Source organism: Chinchilla lanigera, unplaced genomic scaffold, assembly GCF_000276665.1.
Source record: "Chinchilla lanigera isolate Chin_1 unplaced genomic scaffold, ChiLan1.0 scaffold00016, whole genome shotgun sequence".
In the NCBI taxonomy this organism is placed as follows: domain Eukaryota; kingdom Metazoa; phylum Chordata; class Mammalia; order Rodentia; family Chinchillidae; genus Chinchilla; species Chinchilla lanigera.
This window is the reverse complement of record NW_004955417.1, coordinates 4051132-4064986: the sequence shown is the minus strand read 5'-3', so window position 1 is coordinate 4064986 and position 13855 is coordinate 4051132. Positions and strand designations below refer to the sequence as shown.

The 13855-nt window shown below is 35.3% G+C and overlaps 1 protein-coding gene across 3 annotated transcripts in view; it reads right to left on the bottom strand.

Moving 5' to 3' along the window:
• Positions 1 to 402: 402 nt before the first annotated feature.
• The window catches only part of Wwp1 (WW domain containing E3 ubiquitin protein ligase 1), a gene marked incomplete at its 5' end in the record, with an annotated part of 53283 nt that continues 39830 nt past the window's right edge, over positions 403 to 13855 (bottom strand). For 2 of the 3 annotated variants that reach the window (XM_013512750.1, XM_013512749.1), the window contains 5 exon segments: positions 403 to 3178; positions 7621 to 7693; positions 8121 to 8217; positions 10634 to 10738; positions 13734 to 13855. In XM_013512750.1, coding sequence (XP_013368204.1) covers positions 3079 to 3178; positions 7621 to 7693; positions 8121 to 8217; positions 10634 to 10738; positions 13734 to 13855 — 497 coding nt within the window. 3 annotated transcript variants of the gene reach the window in all.

The following is a 13855-nucleotide window of genomic DNA, read 5'->3' as shown; positions in this document are numbered from 1 at the left end:
TATGTAGCCTAGGCTGGCCTCAGACTCTTGGGTGATCCTGCCTCAGCTTCCTGAGTGCTGGGATTACAGGCATGCACCACCATGCCCGGGTCACTTCTTGTTGGCAGAATTTACCGACTTACTCATGGACTATGGAACTAGTTACAGACATTTTAAAAATGATCTCTCAGACTCTTCCCATTTATCAAGTAAGCACTGCTGAAACAAAAAGAGTCTCATGAGGTTTTTGCATCATATAAAAGATGTAAGTATTAGTACTTCTAAAAACATCAGATTGCCTTCTCTGTGGTTGAGAATGGAGAGGGAAATTCTGGAATTCAGATGTTAACTTTTGGACTTACAGACTAAATCCCCATTTGACTTCAGGCGTGGCCCCTAATTTAACAGATTAAGAAAAGTAGGGAGTGTTGGAGAACTTTTATTTTCCCATACACATATTTCAACAAAAGATTTACTTCTGCAATTTCCACCAGGTTGTCCCAGGTCAAACATCAGAACTCAGCAGGCCTCCAACAGGCATTAGCATAGCACTGGTTTACTCAGAAAGCAGTTCAGTAAGAACTACAACTGGCCAGCACAGCAATGCTGGGCCTCCAGAAGATGACGCTAACAGCAGTTTTGTGTAGCACAGCATCCATACAACTCTGCATGAACCACCATTTCCCCAATGACAAGTCCTCATTAAGGACAGGCAGCTCCAGGCTTTCACCCTCGCAAAAACCCAAAGTTACAGCTTCCTACTACATATCTGGAGTCTTCTCTGTCCACATGCAACTTACCAGTCAGGGTCATTTTTAACAGGAGTGAAGCTGCCTGGCAGTATGGCCTACACACCCTACGTAATTTTCAGAGTAATGACACAGGTGGAGTAAGTGAGGTCAGAAGAGAGAAATGGTAACATTTTAACTGTTTAAGAAGTACAGAAAAAACATCAGTGGTAGGTTCTTTTTCTGGAAGACAGACAACTGACGTGACTGATGGAAATGTAACCACCTTTCACGAATGGTAGTGGGGAGTGTCACCAAAAGGAAGCAGCAGTGTGAACCTGTCTCACACCTTCCTCTTGTCTCCTGTTTGCTTATGAGCTATGAGCAAACCAGGCGCAGTGAGCCCTGTACTTCTGTTTTCTTTCTGGCTGTTCCAGCTATAAGGAGCAGGAAGGAAAGAGTGGTGGGTCACATTTCTCTAGCTGTTCTACCTGCCAATGAGATAATTCAAGATAGCTTTGCAGTTCTAGTATCTACAGTAAGGTATGAAATATGGACGATCCTGATGAGGTCTCCAAATTAAGTCTTCCTTGGTAAGCTGGTTTGGTTTCTTGTGGGTTCTCTGAAGCCTTGTCTGGCACATGGTAATTTCTTACTAGAGGGACTAGCACCCTGAAACTCTACCTGAAAGCCATCCCTCTCAGCTTGATCTAATTTACATTCTCTCGCACTTCCACTGAACGACATTCAGTAACTTCTGTCATAACAGAATTTGTAAGACACTGTTCTTCCTGAACAGTGGTCAGCCTCTACTGCATAACCTAACATACACATGAAAAAAAAATTCTTTAGGCTCGAAAATAACCAGAATGCTTATAGTTAAGATTTGGGAAAGGAGTCTCATCAACTATCTGTGTCACTGCCTTTATTTCATATTTGCTATGGGTTGTAAGTAAAAATTCAGAACATAGTCCAGTATGTAGAAAAATAAAATTTTGGCAAAACAAAAACAAGTGTTTATGGAAGTTAAATTGTATACTAGTATTTTCCATGTGCACTTAGCGGTGGAATATTTACAAGTAACACATTCTAAAAAGTCAGTTCCACAGTTATAAAAAATTTTAAGTTAATGAAATTTACAGTGCATATTTGAAAGCATGATTAAAACTGGAAATTTATAATTTCTGTATTAGGAAGCCCAGTTTGCTAAAAGCAGCATTAACATCATTCACATCAAATTTTGATTTGTTATATACATCTTTGTAGTTCAACAAATGCCCTTATAATGAAATACAAAGTATTAGGATAAAAATAAATTGATCTATGTAAAAGAAAGGGTTATGCTTATTCAGATACACAGAATTTTCATGAATTTATACTGAAGATACTCAAACATGAATAGAAAATCGTTAGTCTCCTATTTAAGTGTTCAAATGTTTATGTAACCCTTTTGAATCCATCTGGTTTTATTTACTCTATTTCGTTTTATAAAACCAAAACTTTGAACATGAACAAAAGTGGCAAACTTTGCATTACCTTTTGTATGTTCCTAAGTATCAAACTGTATCAATTTATTGTGAATTAAATTTAAAGAATCACATTTTAACAACAGAATAGCCACTTCTTTTTAATTTCACAAGTAACTATCATCCCAAAGTAACATGTAAACAAATCTCTACGCTGTTCAATGAATTCTTTCCAACCTCCATAACAAACTAAATTTTATTAAATCTAGCAATGACTTCCATGTAAGTTACAGTTTCACTCATTATTTTTACTGTATTACTGATATAGCAAAGAAGGAAATTTTGCACTATTGTATTTATTTAAAACAAACTGACAGGTTCAAGTACCTGTCTTCAGAAAAGCCAGCAGCATTTTTTAACACACTCAAGATTTGGCCTAAGCCCTTAATACCTTCCTCAATAGCCATGCAACTAAACACCCTCTGGAGATGTTACATAAGGGAGAAGAACATGGAGCAATTTGCACATTTCCCCTGGATCATAGAAACAAGGTAAAGCAAATTCAGATCTGTGTGAATGAACAGCTGTCGTGTTTAATACACCTGAAGCTCTATAAAACTAGAGCCACTATCATATATGCTTTTATAGATATATACTTATTTTTAATAAAGTCTCTTGCTTCAAAATTTAAGGTTGATCTTTTTCCTGGTCATTTCAAGGGAGCAATAAATAAAGTAGAAAACGATGAACTATTTTGCATATTCTGTGGAAGAACGGAAAACGTTTATGCTTTGAGAGGTTAAGACAATTCACTGTACAGAATGAACAGCTTATATACACTATGCGCAATTTTTCTTGGCTGGGGTATTTAAATTCAAGCGCTCCTCGAAGACAAGAAGCCACATTCATTCTTGTCCAAATCCCTCTGTCTCTTCTATTGCAAAAAGAAGTTTTTCCTTTAGTTGTTCGTAACTCTTATAGGGTGGTAGATCCAAGCGATTAAAACTGAACAAAAGCAAAAACAAAATCAGATATTTTCAATAAAATAATCTGAAAGATTTCTAATACAGTATTCTTTAAAGCATATTTAAAAGCTGAATGGCTAGATATATAAAAATTTATTATAGTATTACTTGATTAGTATATTAATGCATCCAAATTTCTTAAAAGGAATCTAAAGTTTAAGACCTATATGAAAAAATATTTTAAATTTCCCTAGACAAAATGCAGTTATAAATAACTGTATCAATATGAATACAGATTCTAGAATTTTAGAAAGTCATTAATTGTTTTATTATTATTATTCCTGACTCACATCATGAGTCCTATCTTCTTGTAAGACTCCCTTTTTTCCACTCACTATTTACTGAGAACTTTTATACGCAAGATAGGGTTTCCAGGGTGAAAGTGATGAAAAACCAAAGTCTCTTTCCTCATGGAAGTTAAGTTCTGGAGTGGAAATAGCCAACAAACTAATACATGCATTTCTTCATCTGCTCAACCTCATCCTGAGATTCTAATCGCTTCTAAAATGATACTTTTTCAATCTTTCTGTGACTAAATAATGAAAAACAAAATACTGAAAATTCATAAAAATTACTGTTTTCAGTTTACTAAAGGAGGATAGTACTTTTTTTTTATAGTATTGCCTACTTTCTCATTATCTCTTATGTGGGCCATTAGAAAATTTGCTGCCTCATTACCTTGGATCAACCATATTTATTTATTCAATTTGCTTTTCCACATTCTTTCTAGCCTTGTATCACTGGCAGAGTTACTTGGCTAAAAGAATATACTAGTTTCTGCCACTCTTCAAAAGCCTTTGCTGCTTCAAATTGCTAGGCCTATGGGGGTATGGGGTGACGGAAGGAAGCTCTTAAGTAGTGCCCTATAGCCCTTGCCAAACTACTGTGTGCTCACATATTTCTTTTTTTAAGTGACCATGCTCTAATAATGGCTCTTTGTGGCCAGGAATATCCTTTTTCAGCCTCTGAAAGTTTAGGTACTCAAGAATCAGCCCAGCTACAAATTCCTCCAAAAAGTTCATCTTGAGCATTTTAAGTAGATAATAGTTCTCTCCAAAGGCCTTTTTATTTTTATTTTAGCATTTACTTTGTAACTGACTGGTTTCTCCTATTAAATTCTAAAAATCCATAAGAGCTATTAAACTCTAAAATCCACAAAAGCTTATTAATCCAGTCTTACTAACACTGATATGTTCTACATGTAGTAAATATTTAGCAGGGTTGAGCGGAAAAACATTAAGTGGATTACTTGAAAATACAAAAGATGGATCTCTAACACAGTAACCATTATGTTTTGTTCAGTTTTATGAAAGGCAGAGATACAACAAAATCCACTTACGTTTTTTATTGAGTATTTACTATGTGAATATCAAAATACTTTTTTAAAGTTTTACTTCTGGCTTTGAGTCTGATGTCTTTGTAAAATATATAAAATCAACTTTGCTACTTTTACTTTCTTATCTATAAACAGGGAAGAGACTATTTTACATATAGTCTAAGGGAATAAGATGCTATTAGCTTGCCAACCATATACAGCTTGAGGAAAGCTTCAAGCTGCTGCCTCCCTAAGTACAGCACAGCAGCTGGCAGGAGAACTCTACCCTCACATCCTGACAATTATCAAGGCTAATTTCGCCGCAGATTACGTCACTGTTACCTTAGACACTTAAAAATCCAAGTCTTTCTGGATCACCTATTTTCACCCAAATGCTCATCCCAACACCGATATATATTTCCTTTGGTGTGTATTAAATATCCCAACCTTTGCCTCCTCCTCACAATTCTCTTTTGTGAATTTCTGTTTCATGATTCAGTCTCCTAAAGTCTCAAAAACTTGTGCCATAAATAAAACCCAGCTAGCCTGCAATGTCACAGCCAAGCAATAAAACTCTCCTGAGGAACACACTGACCAGTTACCCAGCTTTTCTGCACTTTTCAATCATCTGCTGACCTCATTCAAGCTTTTCTTCACTAGTTCATAGTCCTCTCTTTATACAAGTAACATCCAATCCTAGGGCCACCTCGTTCCCTAGGGTCATAACCAGAACCTTGCCACCGCCAATAAAGTAAATTTCTAATTTAAAAATTTTGTTCTCTGACCATCTGTCTTTCAGATTACTTCAGTGAAAATGCTGGGCAATCAACCTATGTCTCTTTTACCATCCTATACAGCCAGCCCCTCAGCTTTTTCCTGTCCTTACTTTTTTCTTCATCCACAGACTATCATTGTAATTACTTTCAAGATCATAGTCTATCATTATAATCACTACTTTGCAAATGGTTTTATAACCTGTGTTTCTCTCTTTTGAATTATCTAAAGAAAGCTCAAATCTTACATGAATGTACCTGTTTTTTATTCTTTGTACCTTAACATCTGAAAATTCCTGGAGGGAAAATCAGGCAGGTACATTGTTGTCATTTTAATAAGTCTAAGTAAGCAATCCAGAACTGTCCAGCATTCAGCTGGTTTTCTCTGATAAATAAAATTGTCTATTCCCTGAAAAGCCTCTCAATTTCTTTTTTAGGTTTTTCCTTCACGACTAGCCAGCGATCTCACCTTCTATTGTGAGAAACTAACAGTTGGTAACTATTTTCCCTTTACAAAATCTATAATCTTTAATCCTCTTCCCAGCTCAATAATCTCTTCCTCTCCTTTGGGCCTGCTACTTTAGGCCAGTTCTTATAAACACCTGGCTTAACAAGACATTCTGTATAGTGTTGTACTGTACTGTTTTAGATACAAAAATCGTATCTCCCAAATAAGCAGTTAGAAAATGCAGATGTACTCTAGTTATTTTATAAACTGGACATAATTGTTTGACACTATATTAAATTTCACTAAGTTATATACAATATAGGTTCAGAAATCATCAAAGAACATTTTGCCCTTTTTATAAATCCACTGATCTCTTTTGTGCCCCGAGTATATCTTTTGTCCATGCATGGTTTTATAACATCAGTCATTTATCACTGAAAACACTGGTTCACCAAGTTACATTTCTAAATGTTGATATACACAGTTATATAATCAAGAAAAAAATCACACATGAATAACATCACTAATTTTACCAGTAAAGTCTTGGGAAATGGTCAAGCTCAGGGTGGCACATAAAAATTTTCCAAAATTATCATTTTTGCTTGAAACCTTAACTTTTATCCTTGTCAACAAATTTTAATTGTTTTCCTTGAAGTGACAGGCTTACTTCATTACAAGAAAATGCCAAATACTCAAGTGAACAATTCGTTATTCTTTCAAGTTAATGTTAGAAAGATGTATTGCCAAGTAGGAAGATTTCATAAACAATTTTTAGTGCTTCATAAAGAACAATCTTCAGTGAACCTGTTTTGTTGTTTTGCTTTAAGCTGCAAGTATATCACAGCAGCTTGGCGGCACTGGCCTTGTTTCTGCAAAGGCAGTATGAAATTTTACCCACTGTTGCTTCTGCACCATAAATACAAATGTGGAAGTAATAAAAGGCCAAAATGTGTAAATAATAAAAAGCCAAATAATGGCCTAGGGGGGCTGGGGATTTAGCTCAGCGGCAAAGCGCCTGCCTGGCAAGCGCAAGGTCGTGAGTTCGGTTCCCGGTACCGGAGAAAAACCAAAAAAAAAAAACAAATAATGGCCTAGGATAAAAATAGTTTGACCTTCTGAAAGAACCACGTATCTCTAAGTTATCACCTCCTATCTGGGTAACATAACATTTCTGTAACTAATTTGGATTTACCCAGTTCTCTCTGCACTGTTGCCAGAATGATTTTCTTGGATCCCATTGCTTTCCACTTAAAATTGTTTAAAGGGTTCTAATTCTCCTTAAAATAAAATCCCAATTATTTGTAATAGGCAGTAAAGTTCTACATTAACTTAGTCCCTACCTACATTTCCAAGTTCATCTCCCCCAGATTCACAAGGATGCCTATCATCTTTCATTTCCTTGAGAAATGATTTCTTCAGCATTTTTGCTTATTTCAGCAATTCTGCTCAACAAGTGTTCTTCCCACAAACTATTTATTAAACTCAAACATAACCTGTTCCAGGAAATCTTCCTGACACCCGGTCCTCCAGTTGTTCTCCAGTACAGCACTCTCTTTCCAGTTACTTGTTTGTCTACCTGTTTGTCTAGGTCCCTTACCACTAAATGCAAAGTTCACAAATGGCAAGGAGGAATTTGGTCCTTTTTTATACACAGTGAGTATTCTAAATCTTTACTGAATCAATGGATATAAGTCATACATGTTTCTATTAATAAGGATTCATCCTAAACTGTTTATAGACTACTATGTTAATTGATTCATCTGTTCTCAAAATTTAAATTCTCACTACCTTAATGAATAAGCAGTTAATACTAAATCTTACATATTTTTTAAAAACCAGAGATTCTCTCTAGTGCTTACTTTCCTACTTAGGATCTTTAAACTTACCATGTATGGCTTCTTGGTAACCACGTGTCTTTGCCAACTTTTTCAATACAAAATTTTTGAGGCCCGTTACTTCCTAAACCAGGAAAATAAGATAATCTTTATTAGGTCCTTTAAACTTTTTAGCTTTGATAGATAAGTAACAGAAAGTGTCATAAAAAAATATGGATGATACAAAATAAAGAACTTCACAACAGAGTAGCTGCTTAGTGCTGTAGAAATTCGGTAGTTAAGAATGACATTCACGGAAAGAAAACTACAGTACTGTACTACAACACCTTGCTTTCTTTCCAGTCACTGGGGATAAAGCTCTGGCCCTCTAGGCTATATGAAGAGACTCATTTTTGCCTCACACATTCTTTCATATTAACCATTACTGTTTCGTACAGTAGAAGCTTTACATAGAGCCCAGAATAATAATCCTCAAGGTCAGGTCTACTGTATGTCTACAGGTCATTATCACAAAACTATGTACGGAGAAACCGCAGTGAGACTGCATTTACCCATGAGCTCAGCAAATCCTCCAAGAGGTAAGCGGCAGGTTCCAGTGACAAACTGCAATAGTCGCATTCTCACCTCATTGTCTGTCTCTTTCACAAACTGTGTAATAAAACCAAACGTACTTTAATATAAAATAAATGCTAAGTTCTCATTTATAATGAAAACAGTTGAGCAGAATAATATTTAACACTGAAATTGATTCATAATGTGTGACAAATAGCATTTATCTTCAGGACAGGTACTATGCTAAGTACACTGTATCTCTTACTTCAGTTAATCCTCACAGTAACACTCAGACGGGCCACTGTTTTTATTACCTCCATCTTATCAAGAGGGAATAAATGACAGGCTTACAAAGGTCAAGTCGTTTGTCTAAGGTCATAGCTCTGGACTAGCAAACAGGATAGAAGTCATTTATAATAGCTATCTCCTACTTAGGGCTTCTGAAAAGCTCTGTGCCATTTGCTTCTCCTTCATTTAGATCTCACAATTCTGTGAGATAGGCCTGATCGTTAGTGTTGCCCCTGCACATGCAAGAAAACAGAAGCCTATATACAGTGGTACCTCTGTTCACAAACAATTTGTTCCACAATTTTGGAAAAGATGCCATATTGTGTTTGCTGGAGAAAGATGGCTGAGATTGTGTTTGTCACCCAAAGCCGAGTTTGCCAAATGCTTTTTTTGTGAACCAAATTGTTTATAAACAAAAGCGTTTATGAAGTGAAACACCACCGTTCTGTAGTTTGAACAACCCAGTATGTCCTTTTCAAGCTGCCATTAAGTGGCAGAAAGTATGAACTCAGATGTGGCTGATGCCTAAAGCACTGTTATGTTTCCTTGAGTCAGTGAAGATTGCCCTGTGGCCAGTCTCCACAGTTCGTATTTTTTCTCACTGAACATTTTTCCAGGGTATTTTAGGCTTGAAAAATAGATTTACTTCCCCCAGCCCAAATTTAAAAAGTAGTACAAGGGTACATGATGTGAGAAGCAGCTTTCCTAGCTTCGCCTCCAACTGCTCAGCCCCTTCGTGGAACTGCTGCCAAGTTTTCTTCCTTGCTTTTTCAGAAGTGGTACATTCACAGGTAAGTATACACTTTCATTATAAAGCATTTTATAGTAGTCCTGTCCTGGTGGGCATTTAGATTGTTTCAGGTTTCTCTCCGTATACCAATAACGTTACATTGTTTTCTTGGTATGTGTCATTTTACATGTTTTGAAGTACAGTGTATTTTAAGATAGATTTCTAGACTTGTCCAAACTTCTTTAAAATATTATGCAATAAACTAATGACAGTATCCTTATGAAAAGATGTAGCTTTTGAAAATATTTGTATATAGTCATACCTTGGCTGTCAAACTCAATTCATTCTAAATTTCACAAAGTTCGAGAACTGAACATATTTTTCCCGTAAGAAATAATGGAAAACCAAGTAACTAATTCCGAGGCCTCAAAATTACACTTATAAATTCATTTTTCCAGGACTTTAACAAATTTTGAATGATTTCTTTCTTTAACTCTTATGTGCTTCTCGGTTTTCCTCTTAGCTTTACTGCTGATATCACTAATTTCTTCAGAGCCGTGGTTACAATATTTTATGCAAATAAAGCACAAAAATAAAAAGCACAGTGATGAATCTTTTAACACACTAGCACAAGCTCTATATGTTGTCTGGGCGAGAGTGGTGCTTAGATTCAAGCGTCACTCCTTCTGTCCTCGGCAAGCCACAAAACATGACACACTGTCAGCCCATACAGGTGTTTTCAAGTCAGATTTTTGGTTCGACTATCAAGCAAAGTTATGAAAACCAGGCAGATTTTTTCCAAACTTTGCTGGTTCAAGTAGTGGAAAGTTCAAGCTTGGAGCCATTTGACAACCAAAGTATCACTGTAGTAATATAAAACTCTAGTTTTTCATATCAAAGAAAAACAGGTAAGCAGAAGTAAACTAAAAATCCAATCATTAAGTTGTTCAGATGAGTCTCAGAGTATTTATGTGAAGAAATGAAAAATATTCCAGGACTACAGGTTTTTGTTTTTAATCAGTATTGGGGATTAAGCCTGGGGGTCTTCACACTAACCTATACCCCTACCCCCTTTTGATTATTTTATTTTTTAATTTTTGGGACAGGGTCTCATTAAATTGTCCAGGTGGGGCTCAAACTTGCACTCCTCCTGCCTCAGCCTTCCTGAATGCTGAGATTACAGGTATGCTCCAGTATGCCCAGCTGAAATATTTTGGATACTGCTAAATTAAAAATCTGTCCCTACAACTATTACCATTAAGTTAATGCTTACATAAGACTGTCACTCATTCGTTCATTTAGAAAGACAAAGATACAAAGGAAAATACCTTTAACAAGTGTTCATACTACTCATTTCCTATTTAGCAATGGAAGATTAAAAGCCACGTCCAAAAACATCTTCATTTAAGGGGAAAAAAAAAAAACTTTTCAAAGCACATTTCATTAGAAAATATTTTTTTTTAATATTATGTTTCAAAAAGATAAAGCAAGTACCTGCCAAAACCAAATTATTTGTTTGCTGTTTCTTGTATAATGTCGATAAACGGTATTTCTTTGCCAATCTGCTAAGTCAACCTCCTGCATGCCACACAGCATAACCTGGGAAATGAGCACAGTTATTAGGCCACACTAAAGATTTGGTGAACAGAATAATTATATGACTGAAATTTTCTGGGGCACAGTTAGTTAGATGGAGTAATTATGTGTGCAGCTATGTTTGTGGCAAATAATGATCACGGTAAGCAAATCCAACAAAATTTGTGGAAACATAGCATAAAAGCTTCTTTGGTATTTTATTTTACCATGTTCATGAACACAAACTGAAATCAGTATTCATCATGAAATCTACTGAAAAGTGTATCTACTTTATTATATATCCATATTCTGAATTAGATACATAAACTTTTACACAAATTTCTGCTGCTTTTTGGGATGGATATATATATGTGTATATATGAAATATATATGAAAGGATATATATGAAATATACATATTGAATATATGAAATATATATGAAATATAGTAACCTCTATATATGAAATATACATATTGAATATATGAAATATATATGAAATATAGTAACCTCTTGTTCTTTATCCAGCTTACTTGAGAATAAAATATTCTACTTATGTAAAATTTTCAAACGGCCCCATTATGTCATACATGGGGTAAAAATTATTTTAGGAATAAAGTATTTAATACTTTTATGTCCCTTTTTGTAGACAAAACCATCAATGCCTTTAGGTGATCAAGAATTTCACCATTACATTTGTCGTTTTGAGAACAGCATGAACGTCACACATGCATGATTCTGTCTATGGCATACATGCATACACACATTTTTTTCTGGTTCCTCTCCTCACTTACGTGTTTCTGAGGTTCATGTATGTTGTTTGTGGGTACCATCTACTCACTTTTCCTATCACTGGGTAGTATTGCACTGATACGAGTATATAACAATTTGTTTATTCACTTGATATACACTTACGATACTTTCAGTGCTTGGCTTTGATAAATAATGTTGCAATGACTATTGATATACAGTTATTTGTGTGAATATTTCATTTCACCTGAGTCACCTAAAGGTGGAACTGCTAGGATATAAAGTAGTTGTATATTTAATATTCTAAGAAACTTCCAACACTATCCCAAAATGTCATTTCATTTAGTTTTAGTTTTTTTCCTCAGTGACTAATGACCATCATTCTGTGCGTTCATTTGCCACCTGCATGGCTTTTTTTTAACCAATCCAACATTACTGGAGTATCTTGTTCACTATAGTAACTGATATTCTGAAAACTTAAGAATACCAAAGTGATTTTAGAAACAAAAGCCACTGTTATGCTGCTATACTGATTCACACTGAACACACGGGTTCTTTGTCTTGAGATGGGGCCTCACTATGAGGCCAGACCTCGAACTCCTAGGCTCAAGTATTTTCCTGCCTCAGACTCTGGTGTAGCTGGGACTACAAGTGTGCACCACTGCACCTGCCTGTGTATCTTCCTTTATGAAAGGCATCTCTGTCCATTACAAGTTTTTCTTTGTCTTCTTACTAATCTATGAATTTAAAAAATATATTCTGCAGATATAATATCACTGTCTCAATAGTTTTCTCCTGCGTGTAGGTTGTCTTTTCATTTTATCACTATCTCTTGAAGAACAGAAGTTTTTAGTTTCCATGAAGTCAAATTTACCTGGGTTTTTTTGTTCACCCTAAAAAACTTCTGGGGGCTTTTAGCTCTGAAGGCCCCTACCACTGCATGGTAGCTGTCTATCTTCTTTCTTTTCCATCTTTTCCCCCCAAATAAACCATTTTTTATTTTATTAAATTAAAAAAAAAAACCTGCATGCATCAAGATTTTCTAAGTTTTCTTTTTAGCTTTCACATTTATGTTTATGATTCAATGAAAATTAATGTTTATGGGCTGAAGTATAATTCAAGGTTAATTTTCTGCCACATGGGTATCTAGTTCATCAACAGCACTTGTTGAAAAGATTTTCCCTTTCCCTAACGCAGTATCTGGGCACTTTCATTAAAAACCAGTTGACTCTGTATGGGTGGGTCTATTATTGCATTCTCTGGTGTTGGCCTGATCTGTTTTTCCTGTAACAAATATCACACTATGTTAATTACTACAGCTCTACAGCTCAGTCTTGAAGTCAGGTTATATAAAGTAGCCAAATTTGTCCTTTTCCAGAAATTGTTTTGGCTATTCTAGAGCCTCTCTATTTCCTAATTTTGGAATCAGCTTATTATTTTCTACAAAACATTCTGTTGGGCTGCTGACTGTGTTGAACATATTAATCAGTTTGGAAAGAACTGACATTTTAACATTACTGAGTCTTTCAGTACATAAGATGGTATTTCCATTTATTTACACTGGCTTTAATGTTTCTGAGGTTTTTAGAATATAGGTTTTATTATATGTATTTATTATATGTAAGTATGACAGAATATTATTCAGTCTTCAAAAGGAAGGAAATTCTGAAACGTGCCACTGTATGGACAAAACAAGCAGCAACAAAAAGATAGGTAATGCATAATTTCATTTATAAGGAATTTCAAGTATAATCAAATTTATACCAAGTGAGATAGTGGTTTTGCTGGAGGCTGGGAAAATATCAGGACTTATTTAATGGGTAGAGTTTCTGTTTTATAAGATGAGAAAGTTCTAGAGATTAGATGCACGATAATGTAATTTTATGTAACATTACTGAACGACACACTTAAAAATAGTTATGATGGTGAATTTTATCATACATAACAAAAAGAATTCCTGACATCTAAACCCAAATACAGTTAAGACCACTAAGAACTCATCTCTTAAAAGTCTGGTCTTTGAAGCAACTCATTACCAAAGTGAGATTTCAGGAATTTCCCCACATCAGCAGTCTCCCTCAATTCTGCAATGTCACCTAAACATTTAAGGAAATAAGTGATACAGTCTTGTGCTCCATGCATTATGTTTTGTATTTGTGTTACATTTTTGTTTTGTTTGCGCTACATGATTTTAAAATACGTTTACACTGTGCACAAAACAGTTTACCTCCCAGTAACATTCCCTACAATAGCAAAAGGAAAGAACCTAACCTCCAATTCCTTTTCATCGAAGTACTGTAGCCACTGAAGGGGAACAACTTCATTAAAACCATCAAGGAAAGCTTTGGTCTGTTCTTGTACTCCTCGAGAAAAACGCCATTCTGTCATTAAAC